The sequence below is a fragment of the Carcharhinus amblyrhynchos genome, unplaced genomic scaffold (assembly GCF_965287045.1).
Source record: "Carcharhinus amblyrhynchos unplaced genomic scaffold, sCarAmb.v2.hapA scaffold_65, whole genome shotgun sequence".
Classification (NCBI taxonomy): domain Eukaryota; kingdom Metazoa; phylum Chordata; class Chondrichthyes; order Carcharhiniformes; family Carcharhinidae; genus Carcharhinus; species Carcharhinus amblyrhynchos.
This window is the reverse complement of record NW_027649805.1, coordinates 794543-821697: the sequence shown is the minus strand read 5'-3', so window position 1 is coordinate 821697 and position 27155 is coordinate 794543. Positions and strand designations below refer to the sequence as shown.

Sequence of the window (27155 nt, the reverse complement as noted above, 5' to 3'; positions counted from 1 at the left end):
TATCTCCAATCAATTCATTACTCTCCAAATAACTATAAATCCTATCCCTAATAATTTTTTCTAAAACCTTGCCCACAACAGAAGTAAGACTCACCGGTCTATAATTCCTGGGGAAGTCTCTGTTCCCCTTCTTAAACAATGGGACAACATTCACTATCCTCCAATCTTCCGGTACTATACCAGAGACCAACGACGACCTGAAGATCAGAGCCAGAGGCTCTGCAATCACCTCTCTTGCCTCCCAGAGAATCCTAGGGTAAATCCCATCCGGACCAGGGGACTTATCTATTTTCAAACCCTCAAGAATATCCAGCACATCCCCCTTATCAACTGCAATACTGTCTATTTTACACCCCTGCAACCCAGTGTCCTCCTCAGCTATATTCATGTCCCCCTGCGTGAACACCGAAGAGAAATATTGGTTCAATGCCTCTCCAATCTCTTCCGGTTCCACACACAACTTCCCTCTGCTGTCTGTAACTGGCCCTAATCTTGCCCTAACCAACCTTCTGTTCTTGACATACCTACAGAACGCCTTAGGATTCTCCTTAATCCTATCAGCCAAAGTCTTCTCATGTCCTCTTTTAGCCCTTCTTAACTCACTCTTCAACTCCCTCCTAGCCAATCTAAAGTTTTCTAGTGCACTACCTGAGCCCTCAAGTCTCATCCGAACATAAGCCTCCTTTTTCTTTTTACCCAACGAATCAACTTTTTTAGTGCACCACGGTTCCCTAGCCCTGCCAATTCCTCCTTGCCTGACAGGGACATACCTATCACGGACTCGCAGTAGCTGCTCCTTGAAAAAACTCCACATTTCGGACGTTCCCAGTCCCTGTAATCTCTTAGTCCAATCTCTGCAGTTTAATGCGGAGAAGTGTGAGGTAATTCACTTTGGTAGGAATAACAGATGTGTCGAGTATAGGGCTAACGGGAGGACTTTGAATAGTGTAGATGAGCAGAGGGATCTAGGTGTATGTGTACATAGATCCCTGAAAGTTGGGAATCAAGTAGATAAGGTTGTTAAGAAGGCATACGGTGTCTTGGCGTTTATTGGTAGGGGGATTGAATTTAGGAGTCGCAGCGTTATGTTGCAACTGTACACAACTCTGGTGCGGCCACACTTGGAGTACTGTGTGCAGTTCTGGTCCCCACATTACAGGAAGGATGTGGAGGCTTTGGAGAGGGTGCAGAGGAGGTTTACCAGGATGTTGCCTGGTATGGAGGGGAGGTCCTATGAGGAGAGGCTGAGGGATTTGGGGTTGTTTTCGCTGGAAAGAAGGCAGCTAAGAGGGGATCTTATTGAAACATATAAGATGATTAGAGGTTTAGATAGGGTGGATAGTGATAGCCTTTTTCCTCTGATGGAGAAATCTAGCACGAGGGGGCATGGCTTTAAATTACGGGGGGGTAGTTATAGCACGGATGTCAGGGGTAGGTTCTTTACCCAGAGGGTGGTGAGGGATTGGAATGCCCTGCCTGCTGCAGTTGTAAATGCGCCTAATTTGGGGGCGTTTAAGAGATCCGTGGATAGGTTTATGGACGAAAAGGGATTGGTTTAGGTTAGTGGGTCATTGTTTTGTAACTGGTCGGCGCAACATCGTGGGCTGAAGGGCCTGTTCTGCGCTGTAATGTTCTATGTTCTATGCTTCCTAATTCTCTCCTAATAGCCTCATAATTACGCTTCCCCCAGCTAAAACTACTGACCCGAGGTTCATGCCTATCTCTTTCCATCACTAAGGTGAACGTAACCGAATTGTGGTCACTACCACCAAAATGCACACCAACTTCCAAGTCTAGCACCTGGTCTGGCTCATTTCCCAGCACCAAATCCAATATAGCCTCACCTCTAGTTAGCCTATCTACATACTGAGTCAAAAAACCTTCCTGCACGCTTTGTACAAAAACTGACCCCTCTAACGAGCTAGAGCTATAGCAATTCCAATCAATATTAGTAAAGTTAAAGTCCCCCATAACAATTACCCTATTACTTTCACTCCTAACCAGGATTGTCTCCGCAATCCTTTCCTCAACTTCTCTCGAACTTTTAGGAGGTCTATAAAAGACTCCCAACAGGGTGACCTCTCCTCTCCTATTTCTAATCTCCGCCCATACTACCTCAACAGACAAGTCCTCATCAAACTTCCTCTCTGACACTGTGATACAGTCCTTGACTAATAATGCTACCCCTCCCCCCCTTCTACCTCCTTCTCCTGGTGATCCTTTCAAAGATACAGGATCACAAAGGTGCTTTCCTGCAATTTATTTAACACAAGTTAAAGGGCACTCTCTTAAATTACTGCCAGGGAGCGTCAGAAAGTTTTTCCAATTTATTAACAGATTTTTTTATTATTCATTCGTGGGACATGGGTGTTACTGGACTGCCAGCATTTATTGCCCATCTCTAGTTGCCTGAGGAAAGAGAGTCAACCAATTGTAGGCCAGACCGAGTAAAGATAGTAGATTTCCTTCCCAAAGGACATTAGTGAACCAGATGGGTTTTTCCAACAATCGACAATGGTTTTATGGTCATCAGTAGACTCTTAATTCCAGATATTTTTTATTGAATTCAAATTCCACTTTCTGCCATGGCAGAATTCGAACCCAGGTCCCAGAACAGTAGCTGAGTTTCTGGATTAATAATCTCACAATAATACCACTAGGCCATTGCCTTCTCTATGATTGTTTTGAACAGGTAAGAACCATTGTATGGATCACACATGTAAATCTTCGTTCAATATTTTCTCCCAGTTGTGGCTCCACCTCTCTCTGATCTCTGCTGTAACATTATGTGAGAGTGGCAGTGATTTACTCAGAAACCTCTGCCTTGCTAAGATCAGGAACTAATTCTGTGATGAAATCATTCAGCCAAAGTACCAAGCCTGGTGCAGCCTGCTGCACAAGACCCAGATGTCTTTTCATAGAATTATTAATGATGCATTTACAAAGATGTAAACATTTGTGCTTCTTGTCTGTAGTGCCCATGTTCCTGTTTCCAATCTGATTCCATCAGAATCATATGAAGATTACGTTAATAGGTGTTCTTCAGTGGTGACAGCGATTGTCAATGGGGATGAAGGTAATCAAAACAATGAACAAACCAATTCAAAATTGATTACAACATGTTGATTGTTTAAGGAACATTGTGTAATATTCCACAAAGAACAGTGAAACATGAAAAAGATATTGAGGGCTGGTGACAGGATGGATGTGGAAAGGATGATTCCTCTTGTGCGAGATAGTAGAAATAGGGATCATGTTTAAAAATAAGACCATTTAAGATGGAGATTAGGGGAATATTTTCTCTTTGAGGGTAATGAATCATTTGAACTCTCTTCCTTCAAAAGCAGTAGAGGTATAGTTTTTAAATATTTTTAGCTAGGGCTCAATTCTTGATAAACATGGCAGTGAAAGATTACTTATATAGGCTGGGTTGACATTCAGGCAAATGTGAGGTAATGCATTTTGGAAGGTCTAATACAGATGGGAAATATACAGTAAATGGCAGAATCCTTAAGAGTATTGTTCTGGTCGCCGCACTACCAGAAGGATGTGGAGGCTTTGGAGAGAGTACAGCAAAGGTTTACCAGGATGTTGCCTGGTATGGAGGGTCTTAGCTATGAGGACAGATTGGGTAAACTGGGGTTGTTCTCCCTGGAAAGATGGAGGATGAGGGGCGACCTAATAGAGGTGTATAAAATTATGAAGGGCATAGATAGGGTGAACAGTGAGAAACCTTTTCCCAGGTCGGAGGTGACGAACACAAGGGGTCATAGGTTCAAGGTGAAGGGGGCAAGGTTTAACACAGATGTCAGAGGGACGTATTTTACACAGAGGATGGTGGGGGCCTGGGATGCACTGCCAAGCAAGGTGGTAGAGGCAGACATACTGGGATCATTTAAGACTTATCTAGATAGCCACATGAACAGACTGGGAATGGAGGGATACAAACGAATAGTCTAGTTGGAAGCATGAGCGGCACAGGCTTGGAGGGCCGAAGGGCCTGTTTCCTGTGCTGTATTGTTCTTTGTTCGGGCTTTTCATGCATCGGTAATGACTTGATGGACCGACGATGTACGAGATAAATTTTTTACACAGAGAGTAGTGGGTGCCTGGAATTCGCTGCTGGGGGAGGTAGAGGAAGCAGATACGATAGTGACTTTTAAGGCATGTCTTAACAAATACATGAATAGGATGGGAATGGAGGGATATGGTCTCCAGAAGGGTAGGGAGTTTTAGTTCAGTCAGACAGCATGTTCGGGGCAGGCATGGAGGGCCAAAGGGCTGTAATTTTCTTTGTTTTTTGTTCTAATGCCTGGCACTACCTCTGATCACCATATCTTGCAACAGGGAAATTTCCCTCACTTCACCCTTATCTCTCATAGCATGACTTTCATTGAAACTTTACCCTCACAATGTACTCACCCTAACCTATAACTCACACTCACATCAGACTGCAAACTCAACTCACTCTCGCGACACAATCATGTTAGCCTTCGCCCTAAACCTCACATTCATAACTACATGGATGCAGCGACCAACGGAGGCAGCTCACCACCACCTTCTCAGTGGCAATTAGGGTCAGGCGACCCTCTGTTGGAAAGAATTCTAAAGATTCACAACTTCTTTGCATGAAGACATTTTGTCCTAAATGATCATCCTCTTCCCCTAAGACTGCATCAGTTTTGTAGAATCTCCAGCTAGGTGGCTACCTTATCATGCCCCTCAGAATTTCTTTTCTTATTCATATGTGGACATGGGCATCACTGGCTGGCCACATTTATTGCCCATCCCTAGTTGCCCCTGAACTGAGTGGCTTGCTGGACGATTTCAGAGGGACAGTTGAGAGTCAACCACATTGATGTGAATCTGAACCCATATATAATCCAGACCAGGTAAGGATGGCAGATTAAATCTTGTAGATTTAAATTGAATCACCTCATTCCTCTAAACTCCAGAGAACTTGGCTAAAATAGGACAATCCATACCTGGAAAGTGGGAGTCCTTCAAAGCAGAAATTTTGAGAGTGCAGAATTTGTATGTTCCTGTCAGAATTAAAGGCAAAGTAAATTGGAATAAGGAACCTTGTTCTCGAGGGAGATTGTAACGCTGGTTAAGAGGAAGAGAGAGTTGTATGAAATGTACAAGCAGCAAGGAACAGATCAGATGCTCGAGGAGAATAAAAAGTGCAAAAAGCTACTTAAGAGGGAAATCAGGAGGGTTAAAAGAAGACATGAGGTTGTTTTGGCAGATAGAGTGAAGGAAAATCCCAAGAGCTTCTATAGGTATGTTAGGAGCAAAAGGATAGTGAGGGATAAAATTAGTCCTCTTGAAGACCAGAGTGGTAGACTGTGTATGGAACCAAAAGAGAGCAGGGAGATAATAAATGGGTTTTTTGCATCTGTATTTACTGAGGAAACAGGCATAGAGTCTACGGAAATAGGTCAAACAGGCAGGGAGGTCATGGAACATTTACAGATTAAAGAGGAGGAGGTGCTGGCTTCTTGAGGCAAATCAGAGTGGATAAATCCCCAGGTCCAGACAGGGTATTCCCACAGACCTTGAGGGAGGCTAGTAGTGAACTTGCAGGGGCCCTGGCAGACATATTTAAAATGTCAGTGTGCACGGGGGAGGTGCTGGATGATTGGAGGGTGGTTCATGTTGTTCCATTGTTTAAAAAAGGTTCCAAAAGAAATCCGGGAAATTACAGGCCAGTAAGTTTGACGTCGGTGGTTGGCAAGTTATTGGAAGGTGTGATAAGGGATAGGATCTACAAATATTTGGGTAGACTGCGACTTATTAGAGAGAGTCAACATGGCTTTGTGTGTGGTAGGTCATGTTTGACCAATCTATTAGAGTTTTTCGAGGAGGTTACCAGAAATGTGGATGAAGGAAAGGCGGTGGAAGTTGTCTACCTGGATTTTAGCAATGCCTTTGATAAGGTCCCTCATGGGAAGTTTAGGAAGGTTCAGTCGCTAGGTATACATGGGGAGGTAGTAAATTGGATTTACATTGGCTCAATGGAAGAAGCCAAAGAGTGGTTGTGGAGGATTGCTTCTCTGAGTGGAGGCCTGTGACTAGTGATGTGCTGCAGGGGTCGGTGTTGGATCCATTGTTGTTTGTCATCTATATCAATGATCTGGATGATAATGTGGTAAATTGGTTCAGTAAATGTGCTGATGATACAAAGATTGGACGTATAGTGGACAGTGAGGAAGGTTTTCAAAGCTTGCAGAGGGATATGGACCAACTAGAAAAATGGGCTCAAAAATGGCAAATGGAATTTAATGCAGACAAATGTGAGGTATTGTACTTTGGAAGGACAAAGCAAAGTAGAATGTACAGGGTAAATGGTAGGACTCTGAAGATGGCAGATGAACAGAGGGATCTGGGAATACAGGTACAGAATTCCCTAAAAGTGATGTCACAGGTGGATAGGGTCATAAAGAGTGCTTTTGCTATATTGGCCTTTATAAATCGGAGTATCGAGTATAAAAGTTGGAGTGTTATGATAAGGTCATATAAGGCATTGGTGAGGCCGAGTTCAGAGTATTGTGTACAGTTTTGGTCACCTAATTATAGGAAGGATGTAAATAAGAACATAGAACACTAAAACACAAACAGGCCCTTCGGCCCACAAGTTGTGCTGATCATATCCCTACCTACCAGGCTTATGTATAACCCTCAATCCCATTAAATCCCATGTACTCATCCAGGATTCTCTTAAAAGACCCCAATGAGTTCACCTCCACCACCACCGATGGCAGCCGATTCCACTCACCCACCACCCTCTGAGTGAAAAACTTACCCCGACATCTCATAGAACATAGAACATAGAACATTACAGCGCAGAACAGGCCCTTCGGCCCACGATGTTGCGCCGACCAGTTAAAAAAAAAACAACAACAATGACCCACTAACCTAAACCAATCCCTTTTCGTCCATAAACCTATCCACAGACCTCTTAAACGCCCCCAAACTAGGCGCATTTACAACTGCAGCAGGCAGGGCATTCCAATCCCTCACCACCCTCTGGGTAAAGAACCTACCCCTGACATCTGTCCTATAACTACCCCCCCTTAGTTTAAAGCCATGCCCCCTCGTGCTAGATTTTTCCATCAGAGGAAAAAGGCTATCACTATCCACCCTATCTAAACCTCTAATCATCTTATATGTTTCAATAAGATCCCCTCTTAGCCGCCTTCTTTCCAGCGAAAACAACCCCAAATCCCTCAGCCTCTCCTCATAGGATCTCCCCTCCATACGAGGCAACATCCTGGTAAACCTCCTCTGCACCCTCTCCAAAGCCTCCACATCCTTCCTGTAATGTGGGGACCAGAACTGCACACAGTACTCCAAGTGCGGCCGCACCAGAGTTGTGTACAGTTGCAACATAACGCTACGACTCCTAAATTCAATCCCCCTACCAATAAATGCCAAGACACTGTATGCCTTCTTAACAACCTTATCTACTTGATTCCCAACTTTCAGGGATCTATGTACACATACACCTAGATCCCTCTGCTCCTCCACACTATTCAAAGTCTTCCCATTAGCCCTATACTCGACACATCTGTTATTCCTACCAAAGTGAATTACCTCACATTTCTCTGCATTAAACTCCATCCGCCACCTCTCGGCCCAGCTCTGCAACCTGTCTAAGTCTTCCTGCAAACTATGACACCCTTCATCACTATCTACCACACCTCCGACTTTGGTGTCATCAGCAAATTTACTGATCCACCCAACTATACCCTCATCCAGATCATTAATAAAAATCACAAACAGCAGTGGCCCCAACACAGATCCCTGAGGCACACCACTTGTAACCGAACTCCATGATGAATATTTACCGTCAACCACTACCCTCTGTCTCCTATCCGCTAGCCAATTCCTAATCCAGTTCCCTAGATCACCCCCAATCCCATACATCTGCATTTTGTGCAGAAGCCTACCATGGTGAACCTTATCAAACGCCTTACTAAAATCCATATACACCACGTCCACTGCCTTACCCCCATCCACCTCTTTGGTCACTTTCTCAAAAAACTCAATAAGGTTAGTAAGGCACGACCTACCCGCCACAAAACCATGCTGACTATCTCCAATCAACTCATTACTCTCCAAATAACTATAAATCCTATCCCTAATAATTTTTTCCAAAACCTTGCCCACAACAGAAGTGAGACTCACTGGTCTATAATTCCCGGGGAAGTCTCTGTTCCCCTTCTTAAACAATGGGACAACATTCGCTAACCTCCAATCATCTGGTACTATACCAGAGGCCAACGACGACCTGAAGATCAGAGCCAAAGGCTCTGCAATCACTTCTCTTGCCTCCCAGAGAATCCTGGGGTAAATCCCATCCGGACCAGGGGATCTCCTCTGTACCTGCTCCCCAGCACCTTAAACCTGTGTCCTCTTGTAGCGACCATTTCGGCCCTGGGAAATACCCTTCGAGAATCCACCCTATCTATACCTCTCAACACCTTATAAACCTCTCTCAGGTCACCTCTCATCCTTCGTCTCTCCAGGGAGAAAAGACCGAGCTCCCTCAACCTAGTAATAACAGAGTTGTCGTGATGGGAGACTTTAATTTCCCAAACATCGACTGGAATATCCCAAGCGTAAGGGGTTTGGATAGGGAGGAGTTTGTTAGGTGTGTTCAGGTGGGGTTCCTGACACAGTACGTGGATAAGCCTAAGAGAGGAGAGGCTGTACTTGACCTGGTGCTGGCTAATGAATCAGGACAGGTGTCGGATCTCTCGGTTGGAGAGCATCTTGGGGATGAAGATCATAATTCTATCTCCTTCACGATAGCACTGGAAAGAGACAGGATCAGGCAGGCTAGGAAGGTGTTTGTCTGGAGTAAGGAGAAATATGAAGACATCAGACAGATAACTGGACAAATAAACTGGAAGGAGGCGTTCTTGGGGAAAAGTACAGAAGGAAGGTGGCGGATATTCATGGAATGTTTGACTGGAGCTCTGCACGATAACGTTCCGATGAGACAAGGAGGTTTTGGTAGGGCACGGGAACCGTGGTGCACGAAGGTTGTGGTGGACCTAGTCAGGAAGAAAGGAAAGATGTATAAAAGGTTCAGAGAGCTAGGAGATGGTAAGGATCTAGAGGAGTATAAGGCTAGTAGAAAGGAGCTTAAAAAGGAAATTAGGAGAGCCAGAAGGGGTCATGAGAAGGCCTTGGCAGGTAAGATTAAGGAGAATCCCAAGGCCTTCTACAAATATGTAAAAAGTAAAAGGATGAGAAGAGAAGGGATAGGACCTATAAAAAGTGAAGGGGGAAGAGTCTGTGTGGAACCGGAAGAAATGGCAGAGGTGCTTAATGAGTACTTTGCCTCGGTATTCACGGTGGAAAGTGATCTGGGAGGTTGTACTACAGGTTTGCAGCAGTCTGAAAAAATTGAGTATGTGGATGTTAAGGAAGAGGATGTGTTAGAACTTTTAAACTCTATCAAAATAGACAAGTTGCTGGGACCGGATGGGATGTACCCCAGGTTACTGTGGGAGGTGAGGGAAGTGATTGCAGAGCCCCTGGCGATGATCTTTGCGTCGTCGATGGAGACGGGAGAGGTTCCGGAGGATTGGAGGATTGCAGATGTGGTTCCTATTTTCAAGAAAGGGAACAGGGATAGCCCGGGAAATTACCGACCGGTGAGTCTGACCTCAGTGGTTGGTAAGTTGATGGAGAGGCTTCTGAGGGACAAGATTTATGAGCATTTGGAGAAGTTTAGAATGATCAGAAATAGTCAACATGGTTTTGTCAAGGGCAGATCGTGCCTTACGAGCCTAGTTGAGTTCTTTGAGAATGTGACTGAACACATTGACGAAGGAAGAGCGGTAGACGTGGTTTACATGGACTTCAGCAAGGCATTTGATAAGGTCCCCCATGCAAGACTTCTTGAGAAGGTGAGAGGGCATGGGATCCAGGGGGCTTTGGCCTTGTGGATCCAGAACTGGCTTGCCTGCAGAAGGCAAGTGATTGGCGCAACTAGTGGGTTGAAGGGCCTGTTTGTGCTGTAGTGTTCTGAGTTCTATCCTCATAAGGCATGCTGCCCAATCCAGGCAACATCCTTGTAAATCTCCTCTGCACCCTTTCAATAGCTTCCACATCCTTCCTGTAGTGAGGCGACCAGAACTGCACACAGTACTCCAAGTGGGATCTGACAAGGGTCTTATAAATTTGCAGCATTATGTCCCGACAAGGGTCTTATAAAGTTGCAGCATTATGTCCCGACAAGGGTCTTATAAAGTTGCAGCATTATCTCCCGACAAGGGTCTTATAAAGTTGCAGCATTATCTCCTGACAAGGGTCTTATGAAGTTGCAGCATTATCTCCTGACAAGAGTCTTATAAAGTTGCAGTATTATCTCCCAGCTTCTGGCACATTGTTTCAGTCTTCACAAAGGAACACACAAATCAAGTATGAATTTAGTTCCTCAGCAATTTATTTGTTCCCCGATATGCATTCTCCCATTTCTGGCTTTCTCCACAGTAAATACTGATGAATATTCTGTAATGTGGACCACTTTTTCAGACATCACTATTTAGTTCCTTGAGTTCCCTGGCTTCCATTTTTTCTCCATAGTGAATATCAACAAGAAATATTTGCTTAGGATCTCACCCATTACCTGTGATTCCAAACACAGATGACCTTGTTAATCTTCAAGGAGCCCTATTCTCTCTCTAGTTACTCTTTTGCCCTTAAAATAGTTGTAAAATCTCTTTGGATTCTCCTTTACCTTCTCTGCTAAAGCTATCTCATGTCCCTTTTCTGCCCTCCTAATTTCCCTTTTAAGTGTACTCCTACATCTCCTATACTCCTCAAAGGATTCACTTGACCCCAGCTGTCTCTTCCTATCATTTGCTTGTGAGGTTATCCATGGGCTTGCGGTACAGTGAAGTGCTGAAGTGACCATCCTTGATGGAGATGCGTGTGTCCAAGAGTGCAACCAATTCTGGAGAGTAGTCCATGGTGAGTCTGATAGAGGGATGGAACTTGTTGATATCATCATGCAGTTGTTCAAGTGATTCTTCATTGTGAATCCAAAGGAAAAAAAATGTCATCAATGTGTCTAGTGTATAGCATCAGTTGAAGGTCCTGTGTGGTGAAGAAATCGTGTTCAAACTTGTGCATGAAGACATTGGTACATTGAGGTGTGAATTTAGTCCCCAGGGCTGTTCTGAGTGACTGGATGAAGAACTGGTTGTTGAAGGCGAAAACGGTGTGGTCCACGATGAAGCGAATGAGTTGTAGAATTGCATGTGGAGATTGGCAGTTGTTGGCATTGAGTACTGAGGCAGTTGCAGCAATGCCATTGTCATGGGGGATGCTGGTGTAGAGTGCCTTGGTGTTTATTGGTAGGGGGATTGAATTTAGGAGCCGCAGCATCATGTTGAAACTGTACAAAACTCTGGTGCGGCTGCACTTGGAGTATTGTGTGCAGTTCTGGTCCCCACATTATAGGAAGGATGTGGAGGCTTTGGAGAGGGTGCAGAGGAGGTTTACCAGGATGTTGCCTGGTATGGAGGGGAGGTCCTATGAGGAGAGACTGAGGGATTTGAGGTTGTTTTCGTTAGAAAGAAGGCGGCTAAGAGGGGACCTTATTGAAACATATAAGATGATTAGAGGTTTGGATAGGGTGGATAGTGATAGCCTTTTTCCTCGGATGGAGAAAGCTAGCACGAGGGGGCATAGCTTTAAATTAAGGGGTGGTAGTTATAGGACGGATGTCAGGGGTAGGTTCTTTACCCAGAGGGTGGTGAGGGATTGGAATGCCCTGCCTGCTGCAGTTGTAAATGCGCCTAGTTTGGGGGTGTTTAAGAGATCCGTGGATAGGTTTATGGATGGAAAGGGTTTGGTTTAGGTTAGAGGGTCATTGTTTTTTAACTGGTCGGCGCAACATCGTGGGCCGAAGGGCCTGTTCTGCGCTGTAATGTTCTATGTTCTAAGACATCCAGTGTGATGAGGAGTGTTTCTGTTTCAACTGCTCCGTGGGCGCTGGATTTCTGTTACAAGTCCGTAGCATCGCGACAGAAGCTGGGGTTCATTGCACGCTGGGTTTCAGGATGCCCTTGACATAGCCAGAGAGGTTCTCACAAAGAGTCCCATTGCCTGACACAATGGGACGGCGGGGTGTGTTGGCCTTGTGTACCTTTGCGAGGCAGTAGAGATCTCCAACTCGGAGCTCTGGGAGTTCTTCCACAAACCCCAAGAGCCCAACAGCAAACCCAATGAGACAGCCAATGAACTGGAACAGCTGACAGAGAGATCCACGGTGCAGCGACCAAAGAGAAAAGAGTCGAATTGGACCCTTTTGGAAAGCTGCTGCCCTTGATTTGACATGTATACCCAAGCCGTCAGGGGATGAGTCAATGCCAGATTCATCAGCCGCACTCAAAAGACGGCCCTAAATGTCACCCAAGCACAACATAAGTCATCCGCACACCCGAGACCAACCGCAACATTGTCATTAAATCAGCAAAGAAGGAGCCACTGTCATACTGAACAAAATGGATTACTTCAAAGAAGTAAACTGACAACTGAACAACCAGGAACACTACAGACACTTACCCACATATCTAACCAAAGAACACACCCGCCAATTCAACACACTGACCAGGACCTTTGATCTGGACCTTCAGATCACCCTCCGTGCTCTCATCCCACATACTCACTGCATTGGCGATCTCTACAGCCTCCCAAAGATACACAAGGCCAACACTCCCAGCCATCCTATCGTATCAGGCCATGGGACTCTGTATGAGAACCTCTCTGGCTACATCAAAGGCATCCTGAAACTCATTGTACAAGGAACCACCAGCTACATTACACACTTGTTCAGGAACGCAGCACCCATGGAGCATTTGAACCAGGAACACTCCTCATCACAATGGATGTGTTGGCACTCCACACCAGCATCCCCCACGATGACAACATTGTTGCAACTGCCTCAGTACTCAACACCAACAACCGCTAATCTCCAGAAGCAATTCTACAACTCATCTGCTTCTTCCTGGGCCACAACATTTCGACCCTTCATCAAGGACTATCACCTCATCACTTCATTGCACTGCAAGCCCAAGGATAACCTCGCAATGCTTCACTTCTCCAGCTTCCACCCTAAACACGTTAAAGAAGCCATCCCCTGCACAACAGACACCTACAGACACTGAAATACACCCTCATAAGAACAGGATACGGCACTCAATTCATTGACTGATAGTTCCAACGCATCGCAGTGAAAACCACACTGACTTCCCAGGCGACAAACACACGACACAGCTAACAGAGTACCCCTCATCATCCAGTACTTCACCGGAACGGAGAAGCTACAACATCTTCTTCGAAGCCTTCAACACGCCATCAGTGAAGATGAACATCTCACCAAGACCATCCCCATACCCCCACGACTTGCCTTCAAAGAACCGCACAACCTCAAACAGACCATTGTTCGCAGCAAACTACCCAATCTTCAGGAGAACAGTGACCACGACAGCACACAACCCTGACACATCAACCTTTGCACGACATGCCGAATCATCGACATGGATGCCATCATCACATGTGAGAACACCACCCATCAGGAACACGGTACATTCTCATGCAACTTGGCCAATGTTGTCTATCTGATACACTGCAGGAAAAAGATGTCCTGAGATATGGTACATCAGCAATACCACGCAGATGCCAAGACAGTGGACGAATGGACACTGCTTGACAATCACCAAGCAGGAGTGTGCTCTTCCTGTCGGGGAGTACTTCAGCAGTCAAAAGGGATTCAGCCTCCAATCTTCAGGTAAACATTCTCCAAGATGGCCTTCAAGACACACAACGCAGAATCGCTGAGCAGAAACTGATGGCCAAGTTTTGCACACATGAAGACAGCCTCAACAGGGATCTTGGGTTCATGTCATACTATGTGTAACTCCCACCATCTGGCCTGGGCTTTCAAAATCCTACTAACTGTCCTGACTTGAGACAATTCATACCTCTTTAATCTGTCATTATCCCTCTCTCCACTTGCATTGTCTGTACCTATAAAGACTTGATTACCTGTAAAGACTCGCATTTCAACCATTATCTTGCAATTGAGTCAGTGTCTATATATATCATGTTTGTGAACCCAACTCTCCACTCACCTGATGAAGGAACAGCACTTTGAAAGCTCGTGCTACCAAGTAAACCTGTTATACTTTAACCTGGTGTTGTGAGACTTCTTACTGTGCCCACACCAGTCCAATGCTGGCATCTCCACATCAGGTTTATGGAGAAAGAGTGAGGGAATAGAACTAACTGGATTGTTCTTCAAAAGAATCAGTACAGACTCAAAGATTCTACTGGTCTTTTGTGCTTCTGTTCTGTGATTTTACGGCATATTGCTGTGAGCTTCCAATTTAGGTGACAAAAACAGTTGACGAAGGAAGGGCCGTGGATGTCGTCTATATGGATTTCAGTAAGGCGTTTGACAAAGTCCCTCATGGCAGGTTGGTTAAGAAGGTTAAGGCTCATGGGATTCAAGGAGAGGTGGCTAGATGGGTAGAGAATTGGCTTGGCCACAGGAGACAGAGGGTAGCACTCGAAGGGTCTTTTTCCGGCCGGAGGTCTGTGACCGGTAGTGTTCCGCAGGGCTCTGTACTGGGACCTCTGCTATTTGTGATATATATAAATGATCTGGAAGAAGGTGTAACTGATGTGATCAGCAAGTTTGCGGATGACACGAAGATGGCTGGACTTGCGGATAGCTGTGAACGTTGTCAGACAGTGCAGCAGGATATAGATAGGCTGGAAAATTGAGCGGAGAAATGGCAGATGGAATTTAATTCAGATAAATGCAAGGTGATGCATTTTGGAAGAACTAATGTAGGGGGAGCTATACAATAAATGGCAGGGCCATCAAGAGTATAGACACACAGAGGGACCTAGGTGTGCAAGTTCACAAATCCCTGAAAGTGGCAGCACAGGTGGAGAAGGTGATGAAGAAGGCATATGGCATGCCTGCCTTTATAGGACGGGGTATAGAGTATAAAACCTGGAGTCTGATGTTGCAGCTGTATAGAACGCTGGTTAGGCCACATTTGGAGCACTGCGTCCAATTCTGATCGCCACACTACCAGAAGGACGTGGAGGCTTTGGAGACAGTGCAGAGAAGGTTTACCAGGATGTTGCCTGGTATGGAGGGTCTTAGCTATGAGGAGAGATTGGGTAAACTGGGATTGTTCTCCCTGGAAAGGCAGAGAATGAGGGGAGACCTAATAGAGGTGTACAAAATTATGAAGGGTATAGATAGGGTGAATAGTGGGAAGCTTTTTCCCAGGTCGGAGGTGACGATCATGAGGAGTCACAGGCTCAAGGTGAGAGGGTCGAAGTATAACTCCGATATCAGAGGGACGTTTTTTATGCAGAGGGTGGTGGGGGCCTGGAATACACTGCCAAGTAGGGTGATGGAGGCAGACACGCTGGCATCGTTTAAGAATTACCTGGATAGTCACGTGAGCAGCCTGGGAATGGAGGGATACAAATGGTCTAGTTGGACCAATACGTGACACAGGCTTGGAGGGCCGAAGGGCCTATTTCTTGTGCTGTATTGTTCTTTGTTCAATTGTTTGCCATTCTAATTGTCTATCCCAATCCCAGTCTGACCCCTTTGACCTCATGATGTGGATATGACGGCGTTGGACTGGGGTAAACACAGTAAAACGTCTGACAACACCAGGTTTAAGTCCAACCGATTTATTTGATAGTAAACTCACTAGCTTTCGAGGTTTCCCTCTCACTATCTGTAACCCCCGTGACTTGCCTGGGCCTGCAAAACCTCACCCACCTTTGACCTCAGCATCTCCTACTTGTCCAGTGTTTGTTACCATCTCCTTTTGCCTTGCACAATTGCTCTTTTTTTGCCATTTGATCTCTCCTGCTTCCCAGCCTATCACTGAACTTTCCTTTTGTTCTTTCTTCTCCTCACCATTATCTCCTTACTTGTTTAAAACCTGTTACATCTCTAAATTTTTTCTATTTTAGAAAAAAAATTTCTATTTTTCTATTTATCATTCATTTACAGGTTATGGGCATCACTAGTGAGACCAGAATTTATTCCCAACCCTAGTTGCCCTTGAGGAGATGGTGGAGAGCAGCCTTTATGAATTGCTGCAGTCTAGGAGGTGTAGATACACCTACAGTGCTGTTAGGGAGGGAGTTTCAGGATCGTGACCCAGTGATGGTGAAGGAATGGCAATGTATTTCCAAGTCAGGGTGAGTGATTTGGAGGGTTACATCCAGGTATCTGCTGCCTTTGTCCTTCAATGGTAGTGGTTGTGGGTTTGGAAGGTGCTGCTGAAGGAATTTTGGTGAGTTCCTGCAGTGCATCTTGTAGATAAACACATTGTTGCCACTGTTCATTGGTGGTGGAAGGATTAAATGTTAGTGGAAGGGATACCTATCAAGTGGGCTGCTTTGCCCTAGATAGTGTTGAGCTTCTTGAGTGTTATTGAAGCTGCATTCGCCCAAGCAAGTGGAGAGTACTCAGTTACACCTTGCCTTGTAGATGGTGGATAGGATTTGGTGTGACAGGAGGTTAGTTGCTCAGCACAGGAATCCTAACTTTTGATCTGCTCTGGTAGCCATAATATTTAAATAGCTAGCCCAGCTCAGTTTCTGGCTGCTGGTAACCGCACCCCCCACCCCGGATGTTGATGATGGATGATTCAACAATAGTAATGCTATTGAATGTCAGGAAAAAGATACAAAAGTCCGAGGTCACGTACCACCCGACTCAAGAACAGCTTCTTCCCTGCTGCCATCAGACTTTTGGATGGACCTATCTCGTATTAAGTTAACTTTCTCTACACCCTAGCTATGGCTGTAACAATACACTCTGCACTTTCTCCCTTCCTTCTCTATGAATGGTATGCTTTGTCTGTATAGCGTGCAAGAAACAATACTTTTCCCTGTGTACTAATACATGTGACAATAACAAATCAAATCAAATCAAATCAAACCTGCAGTTTACTGCCTTTACTCTCATACCCTATCTAGTAACAGCCCTAACCCTAACAGTCTTAGCTTGACTAAAATTTAGACAGGCTCTGCTAAATAAGCCAAAGCGTTAGCATTCGATGGATAGCGTGCCCTGCACAGCTAATCTCTCCGTTCAATATTGTGCCTTTCAATGTTAGATGACCAAAGCAATAACTTAATCTGTTTCTCGAATAGCTTTTAATTTTCCCTTGCAGTTGGTAATATTCTGCTGGTGGCTCACTCTTCAACCTTGGATTGCTGCACGCGTCCTTTGCTTGGTTTGCCTCCGAAGGACTTCAAGGAATTTGTACAAATGGTTAGAAAGGTAAGTATTTCAAATTGAGATATTGGGAGGGAGCAAATGTACTGGTGGGACGACTGCCATAGCTCTTGTTAACACTGGGTGATCTGGAAAAGACATTCTGATGTTCAATGAAATCTAAATCACCAGAAATGGATTGATGGGGAGGGGGAAAGGTATGGGTAATGGTGCAGGGGAGGCTAAAGTGGAAGAAGGTGGGGAGAGGGGACAGAGGGGGCAAGGGAAAGACAGAAGACGGAGGGGAATGGAAGGCAGAGTGGAGAGGAGGGGGGTAAGAGCTGGAGTTGTAGTGGATGTGGAGGGGGTAGCAGAGGTGCAGAGGCAGAGAGGCAGATGATTTTATGATTATAGGAGGCAGATGAGTGGAGGGGATAAGGGAGACAGAAGGAAGGGATTGGGGTGGAGAAGAAGGGAGCTGGAGGTAGTAAGGGAAACCGGGGGATCTGCTGTGTCACTCCGGCTTCTCTTGTGCAATTAAACCTCCTCTGGACCCTCTCCAAGGACAGTACATCGGAGTCCAAAATTATTCGCAATATTCTAAATGTGATTACAGCCTTACACAGCCTCTGAATACACAGAACAAGAACAAAGAACATCCCTGCTTTTGCATTCTAGTCCTGTCAAAATGAATGCTAACATTGTATTTGCCTTCCTGCTCCACCATTTATTTTGATCATTGCTGATCATTGAATTCCATATCCTGATCCCCCGTTCCCCCTTGATTCCTTTAGACCCAAGAGCTATATCTAATTTCTTCTTGAAATCAGACAACGTTTTGGCCTCAACCACGTTCCGTGTAGTGAATTTCGCACCTTCACCACCCTCTGGGTGAAGAAATTTCTCCTCACCGCAGTTCTGAAAGGTCTACCACTTACCTTCACATTACGGCCCCTAGTCCTGGACTCCCCCATCATTGGGAATGTTCTTTCTGAATCAGTCCTATTTCTATGAGATCTCCTCTCACTTTTCTAAATTCTAGTGAATATAGAACGTAGAACACTACAGCACAAACAGGCCCTTCGGCTCACAAGGTGCACCAATCATATCCCTACCTGCTAGGCCTATCTATAACCCTCAATCCCATTAAATCCCATGTACTCATCCAGAAATCTTTTAAAAGACCCCAACGAGTTTGCCTCTACCACCACCGACAGCAGCCGATTCCACTCACCCACTAGCCTCTGAGTGAAAAACTTATCCCTGGACATCTCCTCTGTACCTACTCCCCAGCACCTTAAACCTGTGTACTCTTGTAGCGACCATTTCAGCCCTGGGAAATAGCCTCTGACAATCCACCCTATCTATACCTCTCAACATCTTATAAACCTCTATCAGGTCGCTTCTCATCCTTCGTCTCTCCAGGGAGAAAAGACCTAGCTCCCTCAACCTATCTATATAATGCTAACTGACTTTGTCTCTCCTCATATGACAAACCTGTTATCCCAGGAATCAGCCTGGTGAACCTTCTATAGCAAAGACATCCTTCCTCAGATAAGGACACCAAAACTGCACACAATACTCCAGGTGTGGCCTTACCAATGCCCTGTACAATTGCAGCAACACATTCCAATCCCTCAACTCAAATCCTCTCGCTGTGGAGGCCAACAAACCATTTGCCTTCTTTACTGCCTGCTATATCTGCGCGCTTACTTTTTCACTTGGTGCACAGGGAATCCAAGGCTTCATTGAGTATCCACCTCTCTCAATTTAAACCCATTCAAGTAATAATCTGTCTTCCTATTATTGCTACCAAAGTGGATAACCTCACATTTATCCACATTATACTGAATCTGCCATGCAGATGCCCACACACTCAGCCTGTCCAAATTACCCTGAAGCATCTCTGCATCCTCCTCACAGCTCATCCTCCCACCCAACTTTGCATCACCTGCAAATGTGGAGATAATACATTCAATTCCCTCTTCCAAATCATTAATTTACAATTTGAATAGTTGGGCTCCTAGCAGAACCCACTAGTCACTGACTGCCCATCAGAAAAAGACTCATTATGCCAACTCTTTGCTTCTTATTTGTCCTTTTTCTTGTGTACATGATATCCCTAGGCAATTTTCTACATTGCTGAATAGTGATAATGTCACTGGATGAATAATCCAGAGATCCAAGCCCATGTTCTCAGGACATTACTTCAAATACCAACATGATATCTCATGGAATTTAAATTCAATGACTGTGATTTAGTGGCCTCACTAGCTATTGATGCAAATCCTATAATGGTTGCTAAGTATCAAGGGAGGCTAAAGACAGATTTGTGCCAGCGGGCTTTCAGAATGCGATCTTCCCACCCCTTGTTTAATGATACCCAGGAAGGGCATCTGCCCGATCAGCGTAGATTATAATGAATTTGAATGTCATTAGCAGGCTTAATGCTGCTACTTCTACCCTCTCTGATAAGTGCGAGGTGATGCACTTCGGAAGAAGTAATAAGACAAGGGAGTATTTAATGAATAGCAGGACATTAGGAAGTTCAGAGGACAGATAGATCGTGAGGTACTTATTCACAGATCTCTGAAGGCAGCACAACAGGTTTTTTTAGTTATTTAATTGTGGGACATGAGCGTCGGTGGCTGGCCAGCAATTATTGTCCATCCCTAGCTGTCCCTTGAGAAGGTGGTGGTGAGCTGCCTTCTTGAATCGCTGCAGTCCATGTGCTGTGAGTTGACCCACAATGCCATTAGGGAAGGAATTCCAGGATTTTGACCCAGTGACTGTGAAGGAATGGCGATATATTTCCAAGTCAGGATGGTGAGTGGCTTGGAGGGAAACTTGCAGCTGGAGGTGTCCCAGGTAGCTACTGTCCTTGTTCTTCTAAATGGAAATGGTCATGGGTTTGGAAGGTGCTGTCTAAGGATCTTTGACTGTTGCTGCAGTGCATCTTGTAGATAGTACACATTGCTGTTACTGAGCATCGGTGGTGGAGGGAGTGGATGTCTGTGGATGTGGTGCCAATCAATTGGGCTGCTTTGTCCTAGATGGTGTCAAGCTTCTTGAGCGTTATTGGAGCTGCACTCATCCAGGCAAGTGGGGAGTATTCCATCACAATCCTGACCTGTGCCTTGTAGGCGGTGGGTAGGCTTTGGGGAATCAGGAGGTGAGTTATTCGTTGCAGTATTCAAAGAACAAAGAACAAAGAAAATTACAGCACAGGAACAGGCCCTTTGGCCTTCCAAGCCTGCACTGACCATGCTGCCCGACTTAACTAAAACTCTGTATGCTTCTGGGGACCATATCCCTCTATTCCCATCCTATTCGTGTATTTGTCAAGATGCCTCTTAAAAGTCACCACAGTATCCGCTTCCATTACCTCGCTGGCAACAAGTTCCAGGCACCCACCACTCTCTGTGTAAAAAATCTGCCTCGTACATCTCTTTTAAAACTTGCCAGTCGCACCTTAAACCTGTGCCCCCTAGTAATTGACTCATCCACCCTGGGAAAAAGCTTCTGACTATCCACTCTGTCCATGCCTCTCACAATCTTGTAGACTTCTATCCGGTCTCCCCTCAACCTCTGTCACTCCAGTCCAACCTCTCCTCATAGCTAGTGCCCTCCATACCAGGTAACATTCTGGTAAATCTTTTCTGTATCCTCTCCAAAGCCTCCACATCCTTCTGGTAGTGTGGTGACCAGAATTGAACACTGGATTCCAAGTGCGGCCTCACTAAGGTTCTATAAAACTGCAACATGACTTGCCAATTTTTAAACTCAATACACCAGTTGATGAAGGCAAGCATGCCGTATGCCTCCTTGACTACCTTCTCCACCTGCATTGCCATTTTCAGTGACCTGTGTACCTATACACCCAGATCCCTCTGCTATTAATACTCCTGAGGGTTCTGCCATTTACTGTATACTTCCTATCTGTGTTAGACCTTCCAAAATGCATTACCTCACACTTGTCCAGATTAAACTCCATCTGCCATCTCTCCGCCCAAGTCTCCAACTGATCTATATTCTGCTGTGTCCTCTGGTGGTCCTCAGCACTATCTGCAAATCCACCAACCTTTGCGTCATCTGCAAACTTACTAATCAAACCAGTCACATTTTCCTCCAAATCATTTATATATATATTACAAACAGGAAAGGTCCCAGCACTGATCCCTGAGGAACACCACTTGTCACAACTCTCCATTCAGAAACACACCCTTCCACTGCTACCGTCTGTCTTCTTACCAGTTTTGTATCCACCTTCCCAGCTCACCTCAGATCCCATGCGACTTCACCTTCTGCACCAATGTGCCATGAGAGACCTTGTCAAAGGCCTTCCTGAAGTCCACGTAGACAACATCCACTCCCTACCCTCATCAATCATCGTTGTCACTTTCTCAAAAAACTCGATCAAGTTCGTGAGACACAACCTCCTCTTCACAAAACCATGTTGCCTCTCACTAATACGTCCACTTATTTCCAAGTGGGAATAAATCCTGTCTTGAAGAATCCTTTCCAATAATTTCCCTACCACTGGTGTAAGGCTCACCGGCCTGTAATTACCTGGATTATTCTTGCTATCCTTCTTAAACAAAGAGACAACATTTGTTATTCTCCAATCCTCTGGGACCTCCCCTCAAGGCCCCAGCAATTTCTCTCAAGGCCTCAGCAATTTCCTCTCTTGCTTCTCTCTGTATTTTGGGGTATATCCCATCAGGCCCTGAAGACTTGTCTACCTTGATGTTTGTCAAGAATCCTAGCCTCTGACCTGCTCTTGTAGCCACTGTGTTTATTTGGTGAGTCCAGTTGAATTTCTGGTCAAGGGTAACCCCAAGGATGTTGACAGTGGGAGACTCAGTGATGGTAACACCATTGAATGTCAAAGGCTGGTGGTTAGATTGTCTCTTATTATCAATGTGGTCATTGCCTGGTATTTGAGAGGTGCAAATGTTACTTGCTATTTGTCAGCCCAAGCTTGATATTGTCCAGATTTTGCCTATTTTTGAATAATTAAGAAGACATATGGGGCACTTGCTATTATTAGTTGTGGCACTGAGTATAAGAACAAAGAGGTAATGTTGGAGCATACAGAGTGTTGGTTAGGCTGGAATACTCTGTGCAGTTCTGGTTACCTCACTATAGGAAGGATGTGATTCACTGGAGTAGATACAGAGGAGATTCACCAGGATGCTCCCTGGGATGGAGCATTTGGGCTATAAAGAGAGACTGAATAGGCTTAGATTGATTTCTTTAGCACAGAGAAGGCTGAGGGGCCATGATTGAGGTGTACAAGATTATGGGGGATATGGACAGGCTGAATAGGAAGCAGCTGTTCCTCTTGGTTGAGGGGATCAATCATGAGACGCACAGTTTTGGAGTCAGGGATAGGAGACTCAGAGGGGATTTGAGAAGAAAATTCATTCTGAGGGTTGTGAGAATCTGGAATGCACTGCCTGGACAGGTAGTGGAGGCAGGAAAGCTTACAACCTTTAAAAATATTTGGCTGAGCATTTGAAATATTATAACATTCAAGGATATAGGACAAGTGCTGGAAAATAGGGTTAGTGCGACTGTAGCAGTAGTTACTGTCGGCACAGACTCGATGGGCCGAAGGGCCTTTTCTGTGCTGTACAACTTTATGACTCTCCGTACCGTTTCATCCAGCTGGAATGATATCATCCCGGTGCAAATCACGACTAGTGTTCAAAACCGGAATTCAGTCGCGACGACCATGCTGGATGCACAGATAAGTATAACCCATAGGTGGTGAGGGACATGCCTGAGTGACGCCCTACCCCTCCCCCCTGATATTTCAAATCTGGTATGGCTGGACGCTTTGAGCAGCCCCACTGGGGTCTTCCCCTTACGTATTGCTGGGGCGGGGGGGGTGGAATAGCAAGACTGGACTGAGGGGTGGGTTTGCGGAGGGAGGAGATTTGATACCTGTGAGGGGAGAAGTTGGTTGATACTTGCATGGAGGGGGAGGGAGGGGAAAGAGTACCCTAATCCTTGTATGGAATCTGGGAGCACCCAGATTCTTGCTTGGTTACTGGGTGGAGAATGTCTCAATGTGTGTGGTGGATCCTCTGTGTCTGTGGGGGAATGGGGAGGGAAGTTTATTTGACAATGCACCCCCCTTTAGTTTTACAAATATACACAGATGTTAAGGTTAAAACGGATTATGAAGTATATCTGACATAGAAATATACTTAGAAACTAGAAGCAGGAGTCGGCCATTTGGCCCTTCAAGCCTGCTCCTCCATACATTTTGATCATGGCTGATTATCGAGTTCAATATCCTGATTCCCCCCTCCCCTTTAGCCCCAAGAGCTATATCAAATTTCTTGAAATCACACCATGTGTTGGCCTCAACTACTTTCTGTGGGAGTGAATTCCACACATTCACCACTCTCTGGGTGAAGAAATTTCTCCTCACCTCAGTTCTAAAGGGTTTACCCCTTATCCTGAAACTATGACCCCTAGTTCTGGACTCCCCCACCATTGGGAACATTCTTTCTGAATCTACCCTGTCTAATCTAGTTTGAATGTTAGAAGTTTCTATGAGATCCCCTCTCACTCTTCTAAACTCCAATGAATATAACCTTAATCTAGTCTCTCCTCATGTGACAGTCCTGCCATTCCAGGAATCAACCTGGTAAACCTTTGAATCATAGAATAGAAGAATCATAGAATCTCCACAGTGCAAAAGAAAATCATTTGGCCCATCGAGTCTACACTGACTGTCCAAAAGAGGATCCCACCTAGGCCTTTCCTGTAAACCAACGTACTTAGAATCATAGAATACAGTGCAGAAGGAGGCCATTCGGTCCATCAAGTCTCACCTACAACAATTCCACCTAGGCCCTTTCCCCATAACTCTTCGTATTTACCCCACCAATCCCTCTAACCTATGCATCCCAGGACACTAATGGGCAATTTAGCATGGCCAATCAATCTAACCCACACATGTTTGCACTGTGGGAGAAAACTGGAGCATTTGGAGGAAATCCATGCAGACACAGGGAGAATGTGCAAACTCCACACAGGCAGCGACCCAAGCCAGGAATCAAACCCAGCTGTCTGGAAAACACTGCAGGGGTGGTGGTTGTGGAGGCATATACGATAGGGACATTTAAGGGGCTTTTAGATAACCATATGAATATGCAAGAAATAGAGGGATGTGGACCAAGGGTTTGCAGACGGTATTAGTTTAATTTGGCATCATATTCTTTACAACATCTTGGGATGAAGGGCCTGTACCGTTCTATGTTCGATGAAATTATAGTTTCTTTTTTAATGTCTTCACTAAAGTTTTTTCTTAATTCAAAAACCTGATCACAGACTTTGTATTTTGAATTTAGTCTTGTGCTCCGAACAAAAAGCAGGGCAGGGATTTTCCAGCTACTCCTGTTGACAGGATCATCTGATCCCATCGAAGTCAGTAGATATTAAAGTGGCTTGTTGCATCCACTGTGGCGAGTTCCAATGGAAAATCTTAGTCAAGCTCTTTCATTTCCCCATTGCCACTGCTAGCACACAGCCAACGAATTGTTTTTCCATGTCTTGCAGTTTCTGCTGGAAGGAAACCTGAGGAATCATTTCAGAAATCTTGTTCAGATGAAGTTATTAAACTTTTCTTCAAACAAAAACGCTAGTATTCAAGAATGAAAAAAAACTGAAGAATAACTGGACCTTTACAAGTTGTATGAGTTGAATAATCGGACCTTATCTGGATAGTCAGAAGCTTTTTCCCAGGGTGGAAGAGTCAATTACTAGGGGGCACAGGTTTAAGGTGCAAGGGGCAAGGTTTAAGTGAGATGTATGAGATTTTTTATACAGAGAGTAGCGGTGCCTGGAACTCATTGCCAGGGGAGGGAGTGGAAGCAGATACAGTAATGACTTTTAAGGGGCGCCTTGACAAATACATGAATAGGATGGGAATAGATGGGATACGGTCCCCAGAAGGGTAAGGGGTTTTAGTTCAGTCAGGCAGCATGGTCAGTGCAGGTTTGGAGGGTTATTGCTGTGCTGTAATTTTCTTTGTTCTTGTTCTTTGCTGCAAAAACAGAAAATGTTTGAAGATCTCAGCAGATCTGATAGCATCTGTGAAGAGAGAATAGAGCCAACATTGCAAGTCTGGATGATCCTTCATCAAAGTTCTCAGAGACCTTTGCAGCATTTAATTTGTCGTAGTCATAGAGGTTTACAAGATGGAAACATGTCCTTTGGCCCAACTTGTCCATGCCGCCCAGTTTTTACCATTAAGCTAGTCCCAATTGTCTACATTTGGCCCATATCCTTCTATAGCCATCTTACCCATGTAACTGTCTAAACACTTTTTAAAAGATAAAATTGTACCCACCTCTTCTACTGCCTCTGGCAGCTCGTTCCAGACTCTCACCACCTCTGAGTTAAAAAACTGCTCCCCGGACCCTTTTGTATCTCTCCCCTCTCACCCTAAACTCATGTCCTCTAGTTTTAGGCTCCCCTACGTTTGGGGAAAGATGTTGACTATCTACCTCATCTATGCCCCTTATTATTTTATAAACTTCATAACATCACTCCTACACTCCAGGGAAAAAAATCCCAATCTATCCAGCCCCTCCTAATAACTCAAACCATCAAGTCCTGATAGGATCCTAGTAAATATTTTCTGCACTCTTTCTGGTTTAATAATGCCCTCTCTAGTCAAGCCAACCACATACTGAATGAAAAATTCCTCCTGAACACATTCAACAGATTTCTCTCCATCTAAGCTCCTAATTGCTGTCCCAGTCAATGTTGGGAAATTTGAAGTTCCTTAATATCACTACCCTATTTTTCTTGGAGCTGTCTGTAATTTCCTTACATATTTGTTCCTCAGTTTTCTGCTGGCTATTTGGCAGCTTGTAATACAATCCTATCAAAGTGATCTCCCTCATTTTTAAGTTCTAACCATATAGACACAGTGGGCAAATCCTCAGATGTATCTCCTCTCAGTACTGCCATGATGTTCTCCCTAATCAAAAACGCAACTCCTCCTCCTCTCTTATCCCTTGTTCTATCTTTTCTATAGGATCTGTACCCTGGAAAATTGAGCTGCCAGTCCTGCCCTCCCTTGGCCAAGTTTCAGTAATTGCTATATTATCCCAGTCTCGTACCCATCTATGCCCCGAATTCATCTACTTGCCCATCAGGCCTCTTGCATTGAAATAAATGCAGTTTAATCTAAACTTCCCTTGTTTTCTGCCCTGCTTTCTCACACTATCTGTCCGGTCATGTTTTGTACACTGTCCCTGTTTTATTTCTCTTAGCTTTATTGGACCCATTCACTAAGTTCTCCACAGTCTCTGTACTCTTGCTAAAGAACAAAAAAAAGTACAGCACAGAAACGGGCCCTTCAGCCCTCCATGCCTGTGCCGATCATGATACCTGCCTAAACTAAAACAGAAACAATACGCACTTACAGAGCCCGAATCCATCCATTCCGCTTTTCATTTAGTTGCCCCTTAAATGCCTGCCCCTACCACCTCCCCAATCAGTCATTCCAGACATTCACCACCCTCTGTTTCACACATCTCCTCTAAACGTTTCCCCATGCACCTTAAAGCTATGTCCCCTAGTACTTGACCTTTCTACCCAAGGAAAGAGCATTTGATTATCCACTCTGTCTATTCCAGTCATAATCTTGTAAATCCCGACTAAGTCACTCCCCAACCTCTGTCATTCCAGTGAGAACAAACCAAGTTTATCCAACCTCTCCTCATATCTAATACCCTCCAGACCAGGCAACATCCTGGTAAACCTCTTCTGTATCCTCTTCAAAGCATCCACATCCTTCTGGTAGTGTAGCATCCAGGATTGAACACAATATTCTAAA

The 27155-nt window shown here is 44.9% G+C and overlaps 1 protein-coding gene across 1 annotated transcript in view; it reads left to right on the top strand.

Annotated features, from left to right (window-relative positions):
• Positions 1 to 27155, top strand: part of LOC145337709 (ubiquitin-associated and SH3 domain-containing protein A-like) — a 169569-nt gene that overhangs the window by 138820 nt on the left and 3594 nt on the right. Inside the window, exons 12-13 of the mRNA XM_080182540.1 lie at positions 2976 to 3076; positions 17247 to 17356. Of these exons, the coding sequence (XP_080038666.1) occupies positions 2976 to 3076; positions 17247 to 17356 (211 nt within the window). The remainder of the gene's footprint in view (positions 1 to 2975; positions 3077 to 17246; positions 17357 to 27155) is intronic.